The sequence below is a fragment of the Mirounga angustirostris genome, unplaced genomic scaffold (assembly GCF_029215605.1).
Source record: "Mirounga angustirostris isolate CCGP_5_RB_7025 unplaced genomic scaffold, mMirAng1.0.hap1 SCAF_33, whole genome shotgun sequence".
Taxonomy (NCBI): Eukaryota; Metazoa; Chordata; class Mammalia; order Carnivora; family Phocidae; genus Mirounga; species Mirounga angustirostris.
In genome coordinates, this window is record NW_026991741.1 from 286,730 (window position 1) to 307,086 (window position 20,357).

Sequence of the window (20,357 nt, forward strand, 5' to 3'; positions counted from 1 at the left end):
ATGTCAACTTCCCAATCGATTGAGTGGTTGAAACTCAATCTCCAGCAGTATGGAGTTCTCCTTACGCCCTTCTTTGGGGTTGTGTCTAAGTTATAGACCTTAGTGTCAAAACATCAGAATGGGTTCTGTTGAGTATCCCATATCCACACTGACACTCATGTGATATCTGGCTCACCAAGTAGCTGTTTACTTGAGCCTCATTCTTTACTACAAACCCCTCTTGGGGTCTGACTCTCTCTGAGGGTGTCATATACCACTTCATATACATGGGAAATATTCTGTGGCTCCTATCATATGATGGGGTCTGTTCATCTCTGTGAGGCTGTCTTTGCCTAATATATTGTTATACTCCCATGATACCCTGAGCTGAGAGAAACTATGTGAGGAGGCCTAAAGCTCAAAATCCCTATAGACACCACACAACCATTTCTATTTTTGTAGTCTTCATCTCTCCTGGCCTTATCCAGGAAGTTGAGGCACAAGGCCACATTGTTAGAGGATCTCACAAACCAACCTGGGGTTTCTTCCCATCCCTGAAATACAGGGCTTAGGTTTCTCCAGGAACCCACAATATCTACCAACTCTTTGCTTCTTGTCTGCTTTTCTTCTCAACACAATCAATGTGAAGCTGGAGGTACACCTTGAAAAGAAGTGCTAAAAACAACAGAAGGCTAAACAAACTAAAAATCAATGACTTTTCTTGGACCCGACAGAGAAATGAGGTTTCAGAACAAACCACCATCCTGAAATCTTGAGGAATAGGTAAATCCAGAATCACAAATGAAATATACTTACCTGAAACAGAAGCCACTAAAGCTATAAACTTGCAGGAACACTTAACTGATAATTTTGACAAGTTGCTGGAGGCTGAGTGTGGACTAGAGTAAAAGTGAGAAAATCCCGGGAGTGGTAGTCTTGGGGGGAGGCACACTTTCATGGGCTTTACTTCCAGGAATCTCACCAGGTTCTCAGAGTGCAGATCCAAGAAAGACACCCTTGTGGCCCTGGCAGGAAGAGGGGAAGAATCCTTGTGAATATCCTTATGAAATATGCCCAGAGCCTTCTCCACAACAGAGGCCTACTCTCTAGGAGGAAAGACTACCAGAGCCTTGTTCCAAAGCCATGGAGGAAGGACATCCTTCTCATTCCAAACTCTCTAGCTTTCCTATCTCATCTAAGGTAGGGGCACAGAGAGGGGGACTACACAAGAAGAAATATCTGTAAAGGTCACAGGCTCACTAAAACTCCGACATTTAACTGGAATATTACAAAACACTCCCTTTTCTCTCATACCATACCACCACAGCAACAGGGCTCCAGTATATTAACAATGGGTTATAACTGAATGAGCTGCAAGACAGACTCTCTAAGGAAGAGGACTTAAGGAAGCCCAAAGTCAAAAGAGGAAACAAAATCAAGGATGCTAGAAGAATATGGAGGCTCTCACACCTAATACTAAAGGAAACTTTAAACAAAGCCCGCTCTTGGCAAGGTTAACCTGTGTCTTCACACTAGAGACCAATCTATCTCACTTCCTATTACCTAATTCATCATGTCTAGCTTTCAACAAAAAAATTGAAGGCACATCAAAAAGCAAGAAGAAAATGTCTGAAGAGACAAAGGAAGCATAAGACTTAAATATGAAAGAGTGTTGGACTTATCAGACAGGGAATTCAACACACTGTAATTAATACATTAAAGGATCTAATGAAAAAAGCAAACAACATGCAAGAATCTTAGATATGGGTAAAGTAAGCAGAGTGATGGTAATTCTAAGAAAAAATCAAAAGGAAATGCTAGAAAAAAATCATAACAAATGAAGAATGCCTTTGGTGGACTCATTAGTAGATTGGACACAGCTGAGGAAAGCTGGAAGGTGGATTAAAGAGATACTTCCCGAACTGAAAGGTAAATAGGAAAAATAATTTTAAAAAAACAGAATATTTAAGAACTATGAGATAATTTCAAAAGATGCAACATATGCATAACTGGAACACAGAGGGAGAAGAATGAAGCAGAAGAAATATTGCAAATAATAATGGCTAAGAATTTTCCAAAATTAATGAAGACAACAAATCACAGATCCAGGAAGCTCAAAGAACATCAAACAGGTAAATACTAAAAGATTTACACTGAGGCACATAATTTTCAAACTGCAGAAGACCAAAGACAAAGAGAAAATCCTGAAAGAAGCCAGAAGAAAAAAGTATCTTACTTACAATGGAACATGGATAAGAACTACTGAAGGCTTCTCATCAGAAACAACGCAAGCAAGAAGAGAGTGGAGTGAAATATTTAAAACGTTAAAGAAAAAAACCCACTGACCTACATTTCTACATCTAGCAAAGTATCCTTTAAAAGTGAAGGAGAAATACTTTCTCAAACAAAAACTGAAGGAATTCATCACCAGCAGATCTACCCTACAAGAAATGTTAAAAGATTTTCTTGGAGCAGGAGGAAAACAATATAGGGCAGAATCTTGGAACACACAAAGACAGGAGCATTGGAGAGGGAATAAATGAAGCTTTCCTTCAAAGAGGAAATCAAAACCGCAATTACAGATATTTTAGGATGCTTTAATCAAAGGAAATTTATGCAAAACATTTCTCCATTATTGCATGCAATACATAAGAGAAACATTTCAAACATAAACATACATCCAGGATAAAAATAAAAGGACGGAATAAGTTATGGCACACAATAAACAAATGATATATTAATATCAGACATAGTACTTTAAGGTAAAATATTATTTTAGATGAAAAGTTCACTGCATAATATAAATAATATACAAATCATAATTTAACAGATATGCAAGAAGAAATAATAAAACCAAAATCATAGTGGAGTGAATGACAGAATAATCATATGAAATAATGGGTCCTTCCTGAAACTTCTACATAGGTACTATACATTGAGACCCAAACATAAAACATTAGGATGCTTCCTACTGGGTATCTACCCCAAAAATACAAAAACACTAATTCAAAGGGATATATGCAACCCTATGCTTATTGTAGCACTATTTACAGTAGCCAACTTATGGAAGCAGCCCAAGTGCCCATTGATAGATGAATGGATAAAGAAGATGTGGTGTATATATACAGTGGAATATTATTCAGCCATAACAAAGAATGAATGGAGCTAGAGAGTATAATGCTAAGCAAAATAAGTCAGTCAGAGGAAGGTAATACCATATGAATTCACTCCTATGTGCAATTTAAGAAACAAAACCAGTAAGTAAAGGGAAAAAAAGAGAGAGACAAACCAAGAAAGACTCAACTACAGAGAGCAAACTGATGGTTACCACAGGGGAGTTGGGTGGGGGGAATGGGTGAAATAGGTGACGAGGATTAAAGAGCACACTTATCATGACGAACACTGAGTAATGTATACAATTATTGAATCATTATACTGTACACCTGAAACTAATATTATACTGTATGTTAACTATACTGGAATTAAAAAACTAAAAAATTAAAAAAATATTATGGTGCCTCAAAATGAGCACTACAGAATTCTTAAATCCTTCCATGTTTTTGGATGGAAGCTAACTTTATTTTACCTCCTTTATTTCTATCTGTGTAAGAATTTTAAAAGAAATTTAAGTATGCCTACTAGATGCTATGTATTGTGATAAGTGCTGGGGAAACAATGATGAGCAAAAACACGTGTATTACCTCTTTTCAAGGACTACTGGATCTCAGTCAAATGTAAACAAAACTGAGTCCAGTTAGACTTGCACAATTTTGAGATACTTTATGGAGCTTTCTGATGCCAATTTGCAGCATGAGAGCAGGCAAAGTGACATCTCAAGATTATATCAAATGATCTTGGCATAAACTTAAATAGGTTACATCTTCCTTCACAACGACCAATTCCCTATTTCCTTCCAATTAATTCCTCACTCCCATCACCACAACAATTAACATTAATAAGGAGAAGGTTATCAAAGAGGTTATCAGAAGAGACAAGAGGAAGCCTGCAAGTAGAACCTCCATGCAGTTTGAGGGTTTTTGATATCTCATTAGATAATCTTACCATATGGGCTTTTGGTATCTTGTGACTTAGAGACCCTCTGTCATGTGCATTGGAAAATTCACAGGTATATCTGAATGTTCTTAAATACCTGGGATATGATTTAGCTCCATAGGTGTGTCCTCATGTTCAGCATCAATATAAAACTTAAAAACCACCTAATTTGAGAATCATAAAGCATTAAAAACTATAAAAGATACAGAGCTGGACTTAAGTCATCACATACTTCAGCTTATGGCATTTTCTGATTTCATTTTATGAAACAAGGATGATCTGAAAAACACTGGAAAAATGGTCTCTACCATCTCCAACATTGCACACCCCCCCCAACATGCACAATGATAATATACTGCATCTGAGACTGTTTTTAGAACATAATGTTACATAACAATTATTCTGATATTAAAACATTTTCCAAGATATTAAAAAGCCTTTGTAAACTTCTTTATAATTACATAATATCCCATTATATAAATGTACCTACTCAACTAATTAACAAAGGTGTTGTTTCCATTCATTTTTGTTCATTAGATTATCATTGTGGTGATTCTTCCTCCAAAGCTCTGTGCCTATCTCCAATTATTTCCTTAGGGTATATTATTAGAAATGGAATTACTAGGTCAAAGGGGTATGAACTATTTTAAGGCTGTTATTCAATACCCAAATGCTTTCCAGAAAGTTTTATCGACACTAGTAATGTAGAAGAGTTCTCATGTCCCTTGATCATATTCAGTATTTGCTTTAAAAAAATCTTTTCTGGTTTGATAGATAAATGTTTAATAGATTTAAATTGTATTTACTTTATGATTAATGAAGGGAAACACACTTCTCAGTGTTTTTTTAGTCATTTCTACTTCTATAAGAGTTCTTTAAACATTAAGGATATTAATTTTATTCCTACCATATTTGTTATAAATACATTTTTTTGGCTTGTGGCTTGCCTCTTAATTTTGTTCATGAATTCTTGATACAGGAAACATGCAAACTATTACTTTCTTTTCCACAGTCATTTCCTCCATTTAAAAAAAAAAATACTAGTACTGTCCTTAACCATTCAAAAGCCAAGTAAATATTCATTTTTATGGAAAGTAATTCAGAAATGCATACTTAGCACCTAAAATAAGTAATTTACCTATGAAGACTTTGTTCTTAGTGGGAAATTATACAAATCTAAATTATTATGATGTTTAAACAATGACAGAAGCCGACTTCTATTACAGCATGAAGAAAACAATTTAGCAGGGTATCGAATTTAGCAGGGTATCTAATGTGACTTTTAAAGTTGCCTCAGAATTTTAGTTAAAGCCACATAGCCTAAAAAAAAAAAAAAAAAAAAAAAAAGAAACCAAGTATAACCAAGTATTTCCCTATTCTAAAGGGAACCACCAAGGAGTTCTGAACACATTCCTACAGGACTTATGCAGAATAGCAGACTATTCACCATACTGATACTTATTCTGTTCCTTCTCTGACCAAATGCACTTAGAGACTACGAAAAATTAGAGAAGAATTCACAGTGTTGTAAGTCTTTGGCTTGGGAAAGTGTTTTCCCTCCTTTGTCAAAGCCATGAGAGGAGGGATCCAAAGAATCACTTATAGAGATTGGGGGAGCCTGCATGGGGTAAAAACAGAAGGAAGTATTTTATCACATTTTGGATATTTAATAGTTTCTCTCCAGATTGAAATTTCTGATGATTACTCAAGTTTGAGTCACCCCTAAAGGCTTTTCTACACTGACTGCATTCCTATGGCTTCTCTTCACCATGTATTCAACTATACCAAATTAACATTTGAACTCTGGTTGAAAGACCCATGATCACTACATTCATAGGGTTTATCTCTACTGATGAATTTTCTGATGTTAACAAAATCTGAAGCCTGGCTCAGGGCTCTTTAACGCTCTTTATACATGTTTTCTCACCATCATAACCTTCTTGGTGACCCGTGATCTCTGAAATTGAAATTGGATAAAGAAAGCTAAGATCCTGTGACCCACACCATGGGCTGCCTGTCCTATGTATGGGTTCATCCTCATGTACGACAGTGTCTGAAATTAGAGCACAATTATTCTAACACCTACTGTAGTCTTGGATACAATCCTGTATCTATCCCAAGCCTTAAAAATCTATCCTTTGAAGGGAAGTTAATCTGTCTCTTTAGCTTGACTTTATACTCAGAAGTTTCTTAAGTTTTAAGTCATGAAGATTTACCCTTGGAATATGTGGTCATATCCCCTGTGATCCAAAAATCTTAGAATATGTTTCTTATTTTGTTCAGACTCTTCCTTCTCATCTTGATAACAAAAATTTTAGAAGTGCAACTGTCACTTATATCTGATACTTGGCAGTACTGAGGAAACCAACAAGCTCAAAGGAAAAGAAAGAAGGAGAGAAAAGGAAGAGGAAAAGGAAGAGAAAAAGAAAAAAGGAAAAGGAGAGGGTTATCTAACAAGTCTCCACCATATAGCTTCCTAAGAGGCAAGCCAGGGACTGGAATTACCCTCCAACCTGACAAAAACACTAAAAAAAAAGGGACAAACATATGAAATCACTGTTTCTAAGACATCAGACATTAGGCAGTGAAAAACAGTGATCCCTGAGAGATGGGGGGGCGGGGGGGGGCGGGGGGGGGGGAGGATAAGGTGAGCCTTTACAATTTGGAAGTTTCCAGTTCATGGTGCAATGAAGGAGAACACAGTCAGAGCCCAGAGGATTTCTTTCGTTGAGGTGACAGAGATGAGATCAGAAAGAACAAGGTGGCTAGAGTTCAGAGAACAGAATACCAAAAAGTAGAGAGCTGCACTTGAAAATTCTGAAGAATTTTGAAAGACTGTCATAAAGTATTCAGCAGAATACTGATCAGTTAATGCATATAAATAAATTACCCAAAGCTGGGGAAAGAACAACCTGAAAAGATTAGAATGCACAAATGTCAAAAGCTCAAACAAGTCTGGGGATCATGCCTGTTCCCACCTGTTCCTACCATCCAGAGCAGAAAAACTCATAATTCATGAGGCACGAGGTATTCAGATGGGCCTTGCTTCACTAGTCTGGGATAATTAGCTTTATGCAAAACACTTCTATGGTCCTGCCTAAAATCTTAAAAGCAAGACTCAAAAAAGATTTAACTCCTTCCAAATAACTGCATCTCATAATAAACATCAAGAAGATATATAATAATACAAAAATATCTAGCACCAAAAGGCAAAAAAATTACCAAAATGTAAAGTTCAAAAGGTAAAATTCATAATGCCTAGCATTCAAAAAACAAAGAAAACAAAACAAAACCAGGCATGCGAGGAAGCAGAAAAATGTGAGGGAAAAAAAATCAATCAATCCAAACTGACCCACAACTTACATAGATGTTGTATTTAGAAGACAAACTCATTTAAAAAGTTACTATAATTGGGGCGCCTGGGTGGCTCAGTTGATTTAAGCGTCTGACTCTTGATTTCAGTTCAGGTCATGATCTCAGGGTGGTGAGACTGAGCCCCACCTCAGGCTCCAGTGGACTCCACACTGGGCGTGAAGCCTGCTTAAGATACTCTCTTCTCCCTCTGCCCCTCCCTCCACCCCACAAGAGCTCTGTCTCTGTCTCTCTCTCTCAAAAAAGTACTATAACTGTGTTCCTTATGTGCAAAAAGCTAGAGAAAAGTCATGTTAAGTAGAGAAATGAGACATTTTTAATTAAGGTGCAAATGATGTCTAGTAATAAAAACCATAATATTTGAAATGAAAAATTCACTGGATGGAATTAACTAGTAAATAGATTAGTGAACTTGAAGACATAACAATAGCAAATATTCTAAATGAAATAAAAATAAAATACATTTTAAAAATAAATAGAGCATTGTTTTGTTCATGCCATTTCCTCTTCTGGGAACACTCTTCCTCCATCCCAACCATCCGGCCATCCTTCAACCAATTAATTCTGAATCTGTCTTCTGGTCTCAGTTCAATTGTCACTTCCTCCTTCATTGGCCTTCTAGAGTAGGTCAAACCCTCTTTAAATCAATTCACAGAACCATGCACTTAGCTTCTACAACACTTATTACAATGTCAACCTCACAAATATTTGGGTCTGTGATTAATGTCTGTCTCTAATTACAAGACAATAAGCTCTGTGAGGGCAGAGAAAACATGTCTATTTTTGTTTACCATGATATCTCCAGCATCTCAAACTATGCTAGTCTTATAGTATCGCTGTACGTTGAACCTTACCTGTATCTGTTACCTCTGGGATTTTGATCTTTTAATTATACCCTCTCTCCCACACCTGCAACCATTCTCCTTCTCTCCTGGCTATATCCTACCTAGCATCCCTTCTTTCTTACTAAATAAACCTTGACTTTTATTATAGGTGACAACATTCTTAGCTGTAAACTTACATTTCCCAGACACCCCTACAGATAGTGGTGGCCATGTGTCAGTTCTGTCCTATGGATGTAAGTGGAAGTTGTTGGGTAAGATTTTTGGGAAAGCTCCGTATAAAGGAGACTAATTCTACTGACAAGATATTTTACCCTCTCCTCTTCCTTATCTTCCTACCTGAAACAGACATGATGGATAAAGTTGTGTAAGGCATCCTGCAACCATGAGGCACCTGAAGGATGGGAGCCACATGCTAAAGATGATGAAACAAAAAAAATATATGTATGTGAAGGGCACTGATGAAATCCTGAACTTCATTAGATTTTAGGTAAGATAAAGATATCTCCTAATCATTTTAAACAACTCATTTTCAGATTTGTTACATGAAAAATTTCTCTCTCACAGTCTTTAACAGATTATCTCATTCACTCATGACTCCCTCTATGACTTATAATTACTATGATTTATGACTTATGATCTCTACACACTGTCCCAATTCTCCAAACTATCCCACTAGCATGCACACTATCTCTATTACTCCCATTTCTGCACATCCACTGTCCTACCCTGTACTATCATACACACAATGTCCATACAGTACCGTAACTCTCACTGTCAAATACAACTAGTTCTAATCAACACACACCATTGCCATCACTCAGCCACACCTATAATCACTCAATCCCTACATTATCAGTGTCTCACCACACCCACTATCACACAGTCCACAACCCCACTATAAAACCTTCATCATCTTCCAAAACTTTCCCACATGCTCATGCCATCTCCCTATTATACACTCACAACCAATAACCACATCACTTCTGTTGTCACACGCATACTTTTCCTGTTCCTCACTGACACTTGAAACTGCATTTTCCCATATGCTTTATTCAACCCCACTCAGACACTCATGATAACCACACTCCAAATTATCATAACACTTTTCCACTCCCCCTTAACATACACACTAACCGCATCTATCTGTTCCCCAAAGTAGATACACTTCTCATTTCCCCCAGCCATCACACACACATAAAAACACTAACTCTATCACTTCCACTATGAATCTATCTTCTACCATCACTTAAACTTTCCCCATTCCACCCACTGTCTACATCCTCCTATGACTACTTGAAATACCCATCCACATCCCACTGTCTCATTGTGTCCTTTACCATTATATCTCCCTCCTCACTCTCTCACACAACCATACCACACAAGCACAATTCTCATCTTCCACAGTATGACATACATCGTGTCTATAACTACCAGTATCACATATATTCTGATCTTGTCCGATCACTATCATTCACATTGCCCCCCTTCATTTTCAGTGATTTCAGACCATTCTCCCCCATTATTCACACTGTCCCTAATGTTATGGTTATCACACATACCTTGCTTGTTCATCACTCCCACTATCCCACTGTCACTCAATACTCTCCCCATCTCTGCATCAAACACGTGGCCCAGATCATCCACAATTTTACACATGGTGCCCATCCCCTTAAATCTCATTTTCTTTTCTCCCTTCCCTTCTCCCCATCTATACCTACACACTTTCCCAACATGTGCATACTACATGAACCCAGAGAAATTTCTCAACTGAAGCCTCATTTCAAAGCTCTAGTAAGTAGAGGAAGATATCATGCTCAAAAGATATAATATTTAATGTTCTCACTTGGTAAATAGTTGTGAATGGATTCCTTTTGGTATACTTGCCTTTAAGAAGCATTTCTTCATGTTTTGTTATAGCATTTAGATGAGGTTTTTAATACTTCACTGATGTGTCTTTAATTATGATCTATGCAGTTAAGCTATTTGCACTATAAAGTCTTCCCAAAATACCTTATAGCTTTTCTTGTTACAGCAAAATTGTGATATTTTTGGTCCTAAAGAGACAGACAGCTTCAAGCAAATGGCAATACTGAATATATCACTGAGCTGTGTTAGAGGGAACACTTAATCTTTACTTCTCATATTTCCATGTGGAAGAACTTCAAGTAGACTAGCACTCCTGCTTTTCTGCCCACAGGAGAATGAGTTATAAGACTAGTATGTTTGAGAGACATATGGCTCACACCCTTGCTCTCTGCTTTTTCTCCCAGGGGTTTGTATGCCTATGGAGAACATGCATTCCGACTAGCTCCTTGCCGTGCAATAAGGGGCCTACTTTTGGCCTGGAGTCTCTCGGTTTTTCAGCATTGCTTATAATTGCCTAGGTAAGTCTGCCTAATTCTGGGGCCCACCATTAGGAAGTTTACACTAAAACCACCTTCTCCAGCCATCTTTATCAGTAATGAAGATGATATTTTGATTTCCATCTATTAGAGTCCTAAATTTGTATTTCAATTGGTTCTGAACCTAGGCAGGGAAGACAAAGTGTTATTTATTGGTCTCTTAAAATTCCCACACCATTGAAATCATGAAAATTCTTTACTGGCTTTATTGTTTTAACACAGAAGTTTCTAAGTGAAGTTTGTTTTGATTAGCACTTAAGACAAACACTTGGCAGCAACTAAGAATAGGTGTAAACAAGGAAACTATATGTCTACCACTCCTAAACTCACAATTTCTCTGGATTAGGCAGTCCAAAATCTGAAGGAGTAGAGTTACCATTGTACAATAGGTGCTACTTAATCAGGATGGTGGGGAGCATCAACCAGATCTATCTTCCTTGGCCATACTGTTAAGTCCTAGGAGGGCAAAACCAAAAGAGCTCTGTCATGGGATGTGGTAGCAAAACTTTATATGGAATATTAGAAAGGGGTTTAGCCATTCATCCAGATGTATGGAAGCCTTATTAAAGAAAGATCAATGTGAACCATTTCTTAAAGGGTAAAAAACCATAGGATGCTCTTGTTAACAACAAGTTCTCTAAAAATTTAGATCTAACAGTCATTTTAGTTCTCATTCTTTTTGCTAGTTAGCTTCATGCTAGCTTTTGAGCCCTTGTATACAAACTTAAATACTGTGTTTGTCTGCTCTCAATGAAAGAACACCATTTCAGAGTACAATTTGTGTCCAAGGTGACTAGGCCCAAATACTGAAATTTTCAGTTCTACCCTGGGACAATCAGTGTTGTGAAGAAATACCAGCTGTTCTCTGGAAATACAGCAGTGTGAGGATTAGAATTCATATGTGACTTCTTTTGCATAGGAACACTTTTCATACCTACACATAGTTGGTGTTCTAGAGGTACTGACGCAAATGCACCTTTTCCAATCTACATTGGGGCTAACAAAATGATCATTCATAAAAACAAACATATGGGGGGTGGGGGGGCGGGTTAGCCTGGTGATGGGTATTAAGGAGGGCACGTTCTGCATGGAGCACTGGGTGTTATACGCAAACAGTAAATCATGGAACACTACATCAAAAACTAATGATGTAATGTATGGTGATTAACATAACATAATAAAAAAATAAATAAATGAAAGTGAGCAAGGAAAAAAAAAACGAACATATAAACAAAATTATGTTTCAACAGTAAAAGAAAAATAAAACAAAACTGTTGGATAAGATATGTGACAACCTGACTAAAGAGTACTAAGAACACCTAAGAAAAGTCAGGTATGGCACACACATATCAAAAATTTTCTGGAAGTTCAAAACTTTAAAATGTTCCAATTAAATAATAAAATGAAAAATAATGGGTCACTATGAGCCATGAGTTACTGGACTAGAAAATGAAATGCAAGATTTATACCAAAGCACTGAAATAATAATCATGATAATTACTATTATTATAAAGTAATAGAGTCCATGAGGGACAAGATACTTAGGGACCTACCATGTGAATACGGGTGGGTGGATAGGGGAGTTAAAGGAGAAAAAAGACATGGGCAAGAGAGGCCACATTAAATAAATGACAGAAGAATATTTCCCTGAGCTAAAGAAAGGGCTCTCTGAATTCCAAACAAGACTGATTTACCTATCCATTCACCCATTTATGCTTCCATACAGTCATTTAATCAATACATTTAATAAGGATCTATTATGTATCTAGTACTTTTCTAGGCACTTAAGATATATCAGTGAACAATACAGACAAAAATCCCTGCCTTCATGGAGCTTACATTCTAAGACACACTTAGGCATACCGTGATCAAATTGCTGAACTCAAAGAATAAAGAAAGCATCCTACAAGCTTACAGATAGAAAGAAAAAATTACCTACAATAGAAAAAATAAATTAGGGGCACCTGGGTGGCTCAGTTGGTTAAGCGACTGCCTTCGGCTCAGGTCATGATCCTGGAGTCCCAGGATCGAGTCCCGCATAGGGCTCCCTGCTCAGCAAGGAGTCTGCTTCTCCCTCTGACCCTCCCCCCTCTCATGCTCTCTCTCTCTATCTCATTCTCTCTTTTAAATAAATAAAATCTTTAAAAAAAAAAAGAAAAAAGAAATTAGACAGACATAGGACTTTCATCAGTAATACCAAACTTCATGATGTCATTCACTAATTTTCCCAGAAATGGCTTTATTAAATTCTCAGGGAAGGTGAAGTCAGTTTTGACCCAGAACCTGTTTTCTTGGAAGAGTTTAACAAGGGCAATATTACCCATTCCTCATGCAACTAGATTTGTGCTTGCTTTCCAATTTTTTTAAAACTAAACAATATGCTGTTTATAATACCACCTGTAATACATACAGATGATAAAACTATAAGAAAACCAAGAGGATTATTAATACAATAGCCAGGGTACTGCTATCTCTAGGTGGAGGCAGACAGGAGTGCGACCAGAAAAGGGCACATGGGGAGGGTGGGCACTAAGGTACCACTAATGTTCTTTTACTTTTCCTGGCTAGTGGGTTTACTGGTATTACATTATTTATATTATTTTAAATGTAAATAGCAATTCATTCAACAAATAATAAGTGCCTATCATGTATCAGGCATTATTATTATTCAGGCACTAGGGACACAGAAATAAGAAAGATAAAAATCACTGTCCTTATAGAAGTCTCAAATTATAAAAAGAAATAATAAAAATTTCTAGAAGCCTAAGTACAAGAACATACAAAGTGAAGGAGTCTACCAGTTGTCCAGCACAATAGATGCAATATCCACACATCATCATGAAATTTCAGAGTATCAGTGATAAAGTGGAAATTCTAAAAGCTTCCAGAAATCAGGAGTAGAAATAGTCCATACTGAAGCAGAACAAAAGGCCCTAGGAAGGGGATTTCCAGAAAAATTTTTTTTTGGATAATATGACTTACTTGGGAACATGTGGAAAAAAAAAAAAAAGACATGACCGATCTGATGGAAAGGATAGGAATATATTAAAATATGGAGGTGAAAAGCAATTATTATCTCTGGAAATGACAAAAATGTATAGAAGAGAAATGTAATCACAACTACTTGTCTCTTTAGTGTACACTGTTTGCACAACCACAATATAAACATTATCATTAACCAAAATATATGTTGTAACTATATTAAAAGGATGGAGAAGAAAAGTGGAGAGAAAAAGAGTTTAATCTTTATCTACTGTAAATGGGCAATCAACAAATAATATCTGAAATAACACAAGAAATAATATATAGGCATATTTTATTTTATTGTACTTTGCTTTATAGAGCTTCATAGACAGTTGCATTTTTTAAAAGATTTTATTTATTTATTTGGGATAGAGCAAGTGAGAGTGGGCGAGAAAGAGGGAGAGAGAGAACGGGGAGAGAGGCAGAGGGAGAAGGAGAAGCAGGCTCTCCACTGAGCATGAAGCCCAACGTGGGGCTCCATCCCTGAGATCATGACCTGAGCCAAAGGCAAACACTTAACCTGGTTAACTGAACCACCCAGGCACCCCGGATAGTTACTTTTTTTTTTTTTTTTTTTTTTTTACAAATTGAAGATTTGTGGCAACTCTGCATCGAGCAAATCTATTGGCACCAATTTTCCAACAGCATTTGCTCACCTTGTGTCTCTGTGCTACATTTTGGTAATTCTCACAATATTTCAAATTTTTTTAGTATTATTATATTTGTTATGGTGATCTGTGATCAGAGATTACAACTTGTTGAAAGCTCAGATGATATGATGGTCAGCATTTTTTAGCAATAAAGTATTTTTCAATTAAGTTCTGTACATTGTTTTTTATTTATTTTTATTTTTATTTTTTAAAGATTTTATTTATTTATTTTGACAGAGAGAGACACAGCGAGAGAGGGAACACAAGCAGGGGGAGTGGGAGAGGGAGAAGCAGGCTCCCCGCTGAGCAGGGAGCCCGATGTGGGGCTCGATCCCAGAACCCTGGGATCATGACCTGAGCCGAAGGCAGACGCTTAACGACTGAGCCACCCAGGCGCCCCCATTGTTTTTTATTTTTATTTTTATTTTTTTTTTAAGACTTTATTTATTTGACAGAGAGACAGCAAGAGAGGGAACACAAGCAGGGGGAGCGGGAGAGGGAGAAGCAGGCTCCCCGCTGAGTAAAGAGCCTGATGCAGGACTTGATCCCAGGACCCTGGGATCATGACCTGAGCCGAAGGCAGATGCTTAACGACTGAGCCACCCAGGCGCCCCTGTATATTGCTTTTTAGACATAATGTTACTGTACACTTAGTGGACTATAGTGTAACATAATTTTTACATGCATTGAGAAACCAAAAAAAAAATCGTTTGACTCACTTTATTATAATATTCGCTGTTTTGCAGTTGTCTGGAACTGAACCCACAGTATCTCCAAGCTACGCCAGTATAGCCATATTATTTAGCATTATTGAGATAAAAACCAAAGAAATAGCCAATATGTTTCAAAGCTGGCTACTTCAGGTGTTTGAGCCTGGTGGGTGGGAAAAGGTGAAGATAAACACTACTATTTTTTGTTACTATTTGGTTTTTAAGCCATATATAGGTCTTACTATAATAAATAATATATATTATGCTATTATATATAATAAAATACAAAATAAAATGTTTTAATTATAAAGGGAGCTGTTTAACTATAAAGGAAAGGGATGTGATAAGAACTGGGATTTAGTGAAATATGGCCAAGAGAACAGATCAAAAGAGGTGGGGAACATGTAAACGTAGAAACTGAAGGGCCCCCAATGTTTGCTTTTTATTCTTTTGCAACTCCTTTGAGGGGGTATTCCAAATTGCTCTTAAATTGTAGCAATCAAAGAGGAGTTTTACACTTGAGAAGTGACTGCCAGGGGACTTGGTAGCCCCAATCTTACAGGTAGAGTGGGACTGGGCATTATGGGTCCAAATTAGTCAGGGACCAAAGAGCCTGGAGACTGAAAATAGGAAAGGGGATATTTATTGTGGGAAGGAAACTCAGACCGCCACAAGAGGGCACAACTAGAATGCAACAGTTCCTCTGGTTCCCCTCCTACCTTTCCTGCAGCTCTTTCTCAGCTTGCTTTGCCCTCCCTTAAAATGCCTGTGTTTCTGGGATTCTGCCCTGCTCTCCCGCCCTCGCCTTTTATTCCCTCACTCCACACACTCCCCTGGAGCAATCTCATTCATACCTTAAAACCACCACCTCAATGCTTAATGACTTCCAAATCTATCTGTAATCTTACTTGCTTAACGGCAGCTGAATAAATTCCTGACTACCTACTGGATAATTCCTCTTGGACAATCTGAAGGTGCTTGAGACTTTGCATGTTCAAAATTGAACTCATCACCCCCCTCCCCGCCAAATCTGCTCCTCATTCTAAGTTCTCCAGCTCATGGAATGGCTTTTTTTTTTTCTTAAGGATTTTATTTATTTGAGAGAGAGAGAGCGAACATGGGGGGTAGGGGCAGAGGGAGAAGGAGAAGCAGACTCCCCGATGATCAGGGAGTCCAATGCAGGGCTCTACCCCAGAAACCTGGGATCATGAACTGAGCCGAAGGCAGATGCTTAACTGACTGAGTCACCCAGGAGCCCCTCATGGAATGGCTTTTTCATCTTCTCAACCACCTAAGGCAGAAAGAAAATGGAGGATCGTCCTAGATTTCTTCTTCTCCATTGGCCCTCCGCCCCATATCCAGTCAGTGACTGAGTTCTTAATTTCTCACATGTATGTGTATTCTCATTTCCTTCCCATGCCTTAACTCAGGCTTCAACAGCTCTCCTCTTCTCTAACACCCTCTTCCTGTACCCAGTTCTGTCTTTTCCAGTCTATCCATTTATTATACTCTCATCGACTGGATAGTTCTAAAATGCAAATATGATCCTATTAATTACCTGATTAAAATCTCCAAGTATCTCCCCACTGTTCTTAGTATAGCATTCAAGGCTCTCCCTGATCTAACCACTGTCTCCTTTTCATTACATCCTCTCTCTCTCTCTATGTTCCAACTACACTTAGCTTCTTAAACATACCATAAACATACTGTAAACACAGAGTTATTTCATATGTTGTATCTTTGCGCATACCACCAATGCTTGGAATGACAGATTCTCCTCTATTCCTCAGCCCCAGCAGTTAACACTGGTAACATCTACACACCTTTCAATATTTAACTTAAGCATTAATTTATTTTTGGAACCCTCTCCCACCCACTGAAATTAACTATTTCCTCCTTTGTGTCTCTAATGTACTCTATATGTATTTTTTAATCAAATGTGTAATATTCTGCTGTCTATATTTGTTTACATGTCTCTTCTACTAATATCAACTCCTCTGGGAGCAGAAAAGCATGTCTTATTCACATCTCTACTCAAAATATCACACTGTGATATCCCCTATCACAGTGCCTGGTATAGAGAAGATGCTTAACAAATGTTTCTGAATGAGTAAGATTCATCATGAGGATGTAATATACGAGGCCAGTCTGATGCCAATCTCACATCTATGGCAGACGTCAGTAATCAACCCCAATATTGTTCCCCTGCACCTCAGAATCATTCTCAAGACAGCATACTACGAAAACCTATTTCAATCAGTTGGAATTGGCATGAGATATACAATTTATTTCTCTTCCTGGAGCATAGGCTGCCACAATGATGTGCCTCAATAATTATCAGAGTTGATCTAAGAGAATTAACATGGGATTAGGCAGAGTATCTCCTAAACAATCTTTGCAACAGTATGACTACAGCAATGGCACATATAACAAAGGAATGTTGTAGCAAAAATCAGCATTGAGAGGTAAATTCTGTCCATGTGCATCCAGCACTGCCCATTGGAGAGATATCTTGTCATCAAGACAAAACCCATATATTGGCATTCTGATTTATACTTCAGTTTTGTCAATTCATTCAGAAAATATTCATCTCTAAGGATGAGAAATCTGGTAACAAGCGAAGTGCTACACCTGAGAAACCAGGTAACAGGCCTATCACACTTGGAGAAACAATGGATCAACTTATCTCCTTCATTTCTTCTGCATCCAAACCCCCTGGAAAAGTACAGTGAAGACTAAAAACCTCTTTCTCAAATGAAAAACAATCTATTGGAGCATTTATTCCAAATCCCAAAATCTCACACCGATCTTTGAGTGCTAGAACAATGAATATTCCTGTAGCAATTTCAAGTAGCAGTTCCTGTGAATACTGGGTAACAGACAAGCTACCTGTATCTATACCCATCCAAGGAGAAAATCATAGCATATACCCTAGTTTCTCTATTTCTTATGGGCTAGATTCTGTTTATTTTGGCTTATCTAGTTATAATTCCTAAAATGACCTGGCTCTATTCCTAAAGCTCCCAGCACATCTGTCTATCTTCCATTCCTACTCTGTCTTTTTTAGAATTGGACTGCTCTCCCTTACTTCCTGATGATGAAGCTGTCTTAGCTAATCCCAGAGTCTGTGTTCTTTATACTACACCAAATTGCCTAAACCATGAGAAGTGGTTAGGATGGACATTTGAGAATAGAATTTTGTTATTAGTGAAATCTTCCAAGATTAGAGGTAATCCCTATTCAAACGGAGTTACAGGATAAACTCTTTATAACCCTTACTCCATTTTCTGGAGCCCAATGTGGAGTTTCTGGGAGTATCTACCAGATTCCAAAACTGAATTAAGGCTTCCAAAACTCACTGCACTGAAGAGTGAATTCCAATTTCTGGAGTGAATCCCTTAATGATGAATAAAGGCTAACACATCTCTGAAGATTTACACATTGCCATTATAAACCCCTAACAATTAAATTATGTAGGATTCAAATCCTGGCTCTTCCAGTGATAGCTATGTGAGCTTAGAAAAATTCTTCCATCTCCTCTCCTCAGTTTCTTCACATGTAAAACAAGGATAAGAATTCCTATTATCATATGATCATTGCAAGAGTTAAATGATTAAACAAACTACATAAAGTTCTTATACTGCTTGGCACATGGTAGGTGTATACTTATATGGAATAAATGTAAAGTATTTTTTTTTTTAAAGATTTTATTTATTTATATGACAGAGAGACAGTGAGAGAGGGAACACAAGCAGGGGGAGTGGGAGAGGGAGAAGCAGGCTTCCCGCATAGCAGGGAGCCTGATGCGGGGCTCGATCCCAGGACTCTGGATCACGACCTGAGCCGAAGGCAGACGCTTAACGACTGAGCCACCCAAATGTAAAGTATTTTAATCAACTTTTATTATGAATCTTTTTTTCATTTCTACCATGATCTGATTTTTCTCACAAAGACCATCCCACATCATTACATTAGTAAGATGCCTGTACTGTCTAATGCTGAGTAAGATTACACTTCAAATTGAAGGCCTTTTCGGGATGCCTGGGTGGCTCAGTCAGTTAACCATCTGCCTTCTGCTCAGGTCATGATTCCAGCGTCCTGGCATCGAGCCCCACATGGGGCTCTCTGCTCAATGGGGATTCTTCTTCTCCCTCTGCCCCTCTCCTGCTCGTGTTCTCATTCTCTCTCTCTCAAATAAATAAATAAAAACTTTTTTAAAAAATTGAAGGCCTGGGCGCCTGGGTGGCTCAGTTGGGTTAAGCGTCTGCCTTCGGCTCAGGTCATGATCCCAGGGTCCTGGGATCGAGTCCCACATCGGGCTCCTTGCTCAACGGGAAGCCTGCTTCTCCCTCTGCCTCTGCGTCTCTCTCTCTCTCTGACTTTCATGAATAAATAAATAAAACATTTAAAATAAATAAATAAATAAAATAAAAAATAAAAAATAAAAAATTGAAGGCCTTTCCACATTCATTGCACCTGAAAGATTCTTCTCCACTATGGACCCACTGATGTCGAATAAGACTAAATTCTGCTGAAAGTGTACTCACATTTTTTTATAAACACAGACAATCCTCCCTTTATGAATCACTTGACGATAGATAAAACTTAGCCTCTAAATGAAGGCTTATTCATTACAGGTATGGTTCATTTTCCACTATAAATTTACAGATGATAAACAAGGATCTCCTTCCATCTCCATTATAAATTTTCTGATGTTCTATAAGGACTGATATCACCAAAATCCCTTTCCCACATTCATTATACACCATAAGGTTTCTTTGCACTGTCAATTCTTTCATGCTTAGTAAGGTTTGAGCTGGATCTGCAAGCCTTCCCAGAGGCAATGCAAACATAGAGTTCTTCTGCCCTATGAACTCTCTTACATTTAAAATAAAAAAAGTCTGGGGGTGCCTGGGTGGCTCAGTCAGTTAAGCCTCTGCCTTCCACTAAGGTCATGATCCCAGGGTCCTGGGATCGAGCCCTGCATCAGGCTCCCTGCTCAACAGACAGCCTCTTTCTCTCTCTCCCTCTGCTGCTCCCCCTGCTTGTTCTCTCCTGCTCCTCTTTCTCTCTGTCAAATAAATAAATAAAATTTTTAAAAACAAAAATTTTTAAAAACATTTAAGTCTGAACTTGTCCTGAAGTCTTTCCCATAGTTAATACATTCATAGGGTTTCTCTCTATGCATTTTCATATGATTGAAAAAGCTTGATTACCCACTGCAATTTCTCTCACAATGGGAAAGCTTTCCTATCCTATGAAATCTCTGGTGTTGAAAGAGAATTAAATTCTGCCTGAAGGCCTCTCCAAGTTTCCATAGCC

General features: G+C 37.8%; 1 protein-coding gene across 10 annotated transcripts in view; it reads right to left on the reverse strand.

Annotated features, from left to right (window-relative positions):
• The window catches only part of MAGED1 (MAGE family member D1), a 65,633-nt gene that overhangs the window by 16,891 nt on the left and 28,385 nt on the right, over positions 1-20,357 (reverse strand). For 4 of the 10 annotated variants that reach the window (XR_010408831.1, XM_045878068.3, XM_045878062.3 and 1 more), the window contains one exon: positions 796-1,004. The exons of 4 other annotated variants lie outside the window; for them this stretch is intronic. Coding sequence is in view for 3 of the 6 variants with exons in the window: in XM_045878068.3 (XP_045734024.1) it covers positions 796-937 (142 nt within the window). In the remaining 3 variants the exon portion in view is untranslated. The remainder of the gene's footprint in view (positions 1-795; positions 1,005-20,357) is intronic. 2 more of the 10 variants (XM_064583832.1, XM_045878118.2) reach the window with 1 other exon arrangement.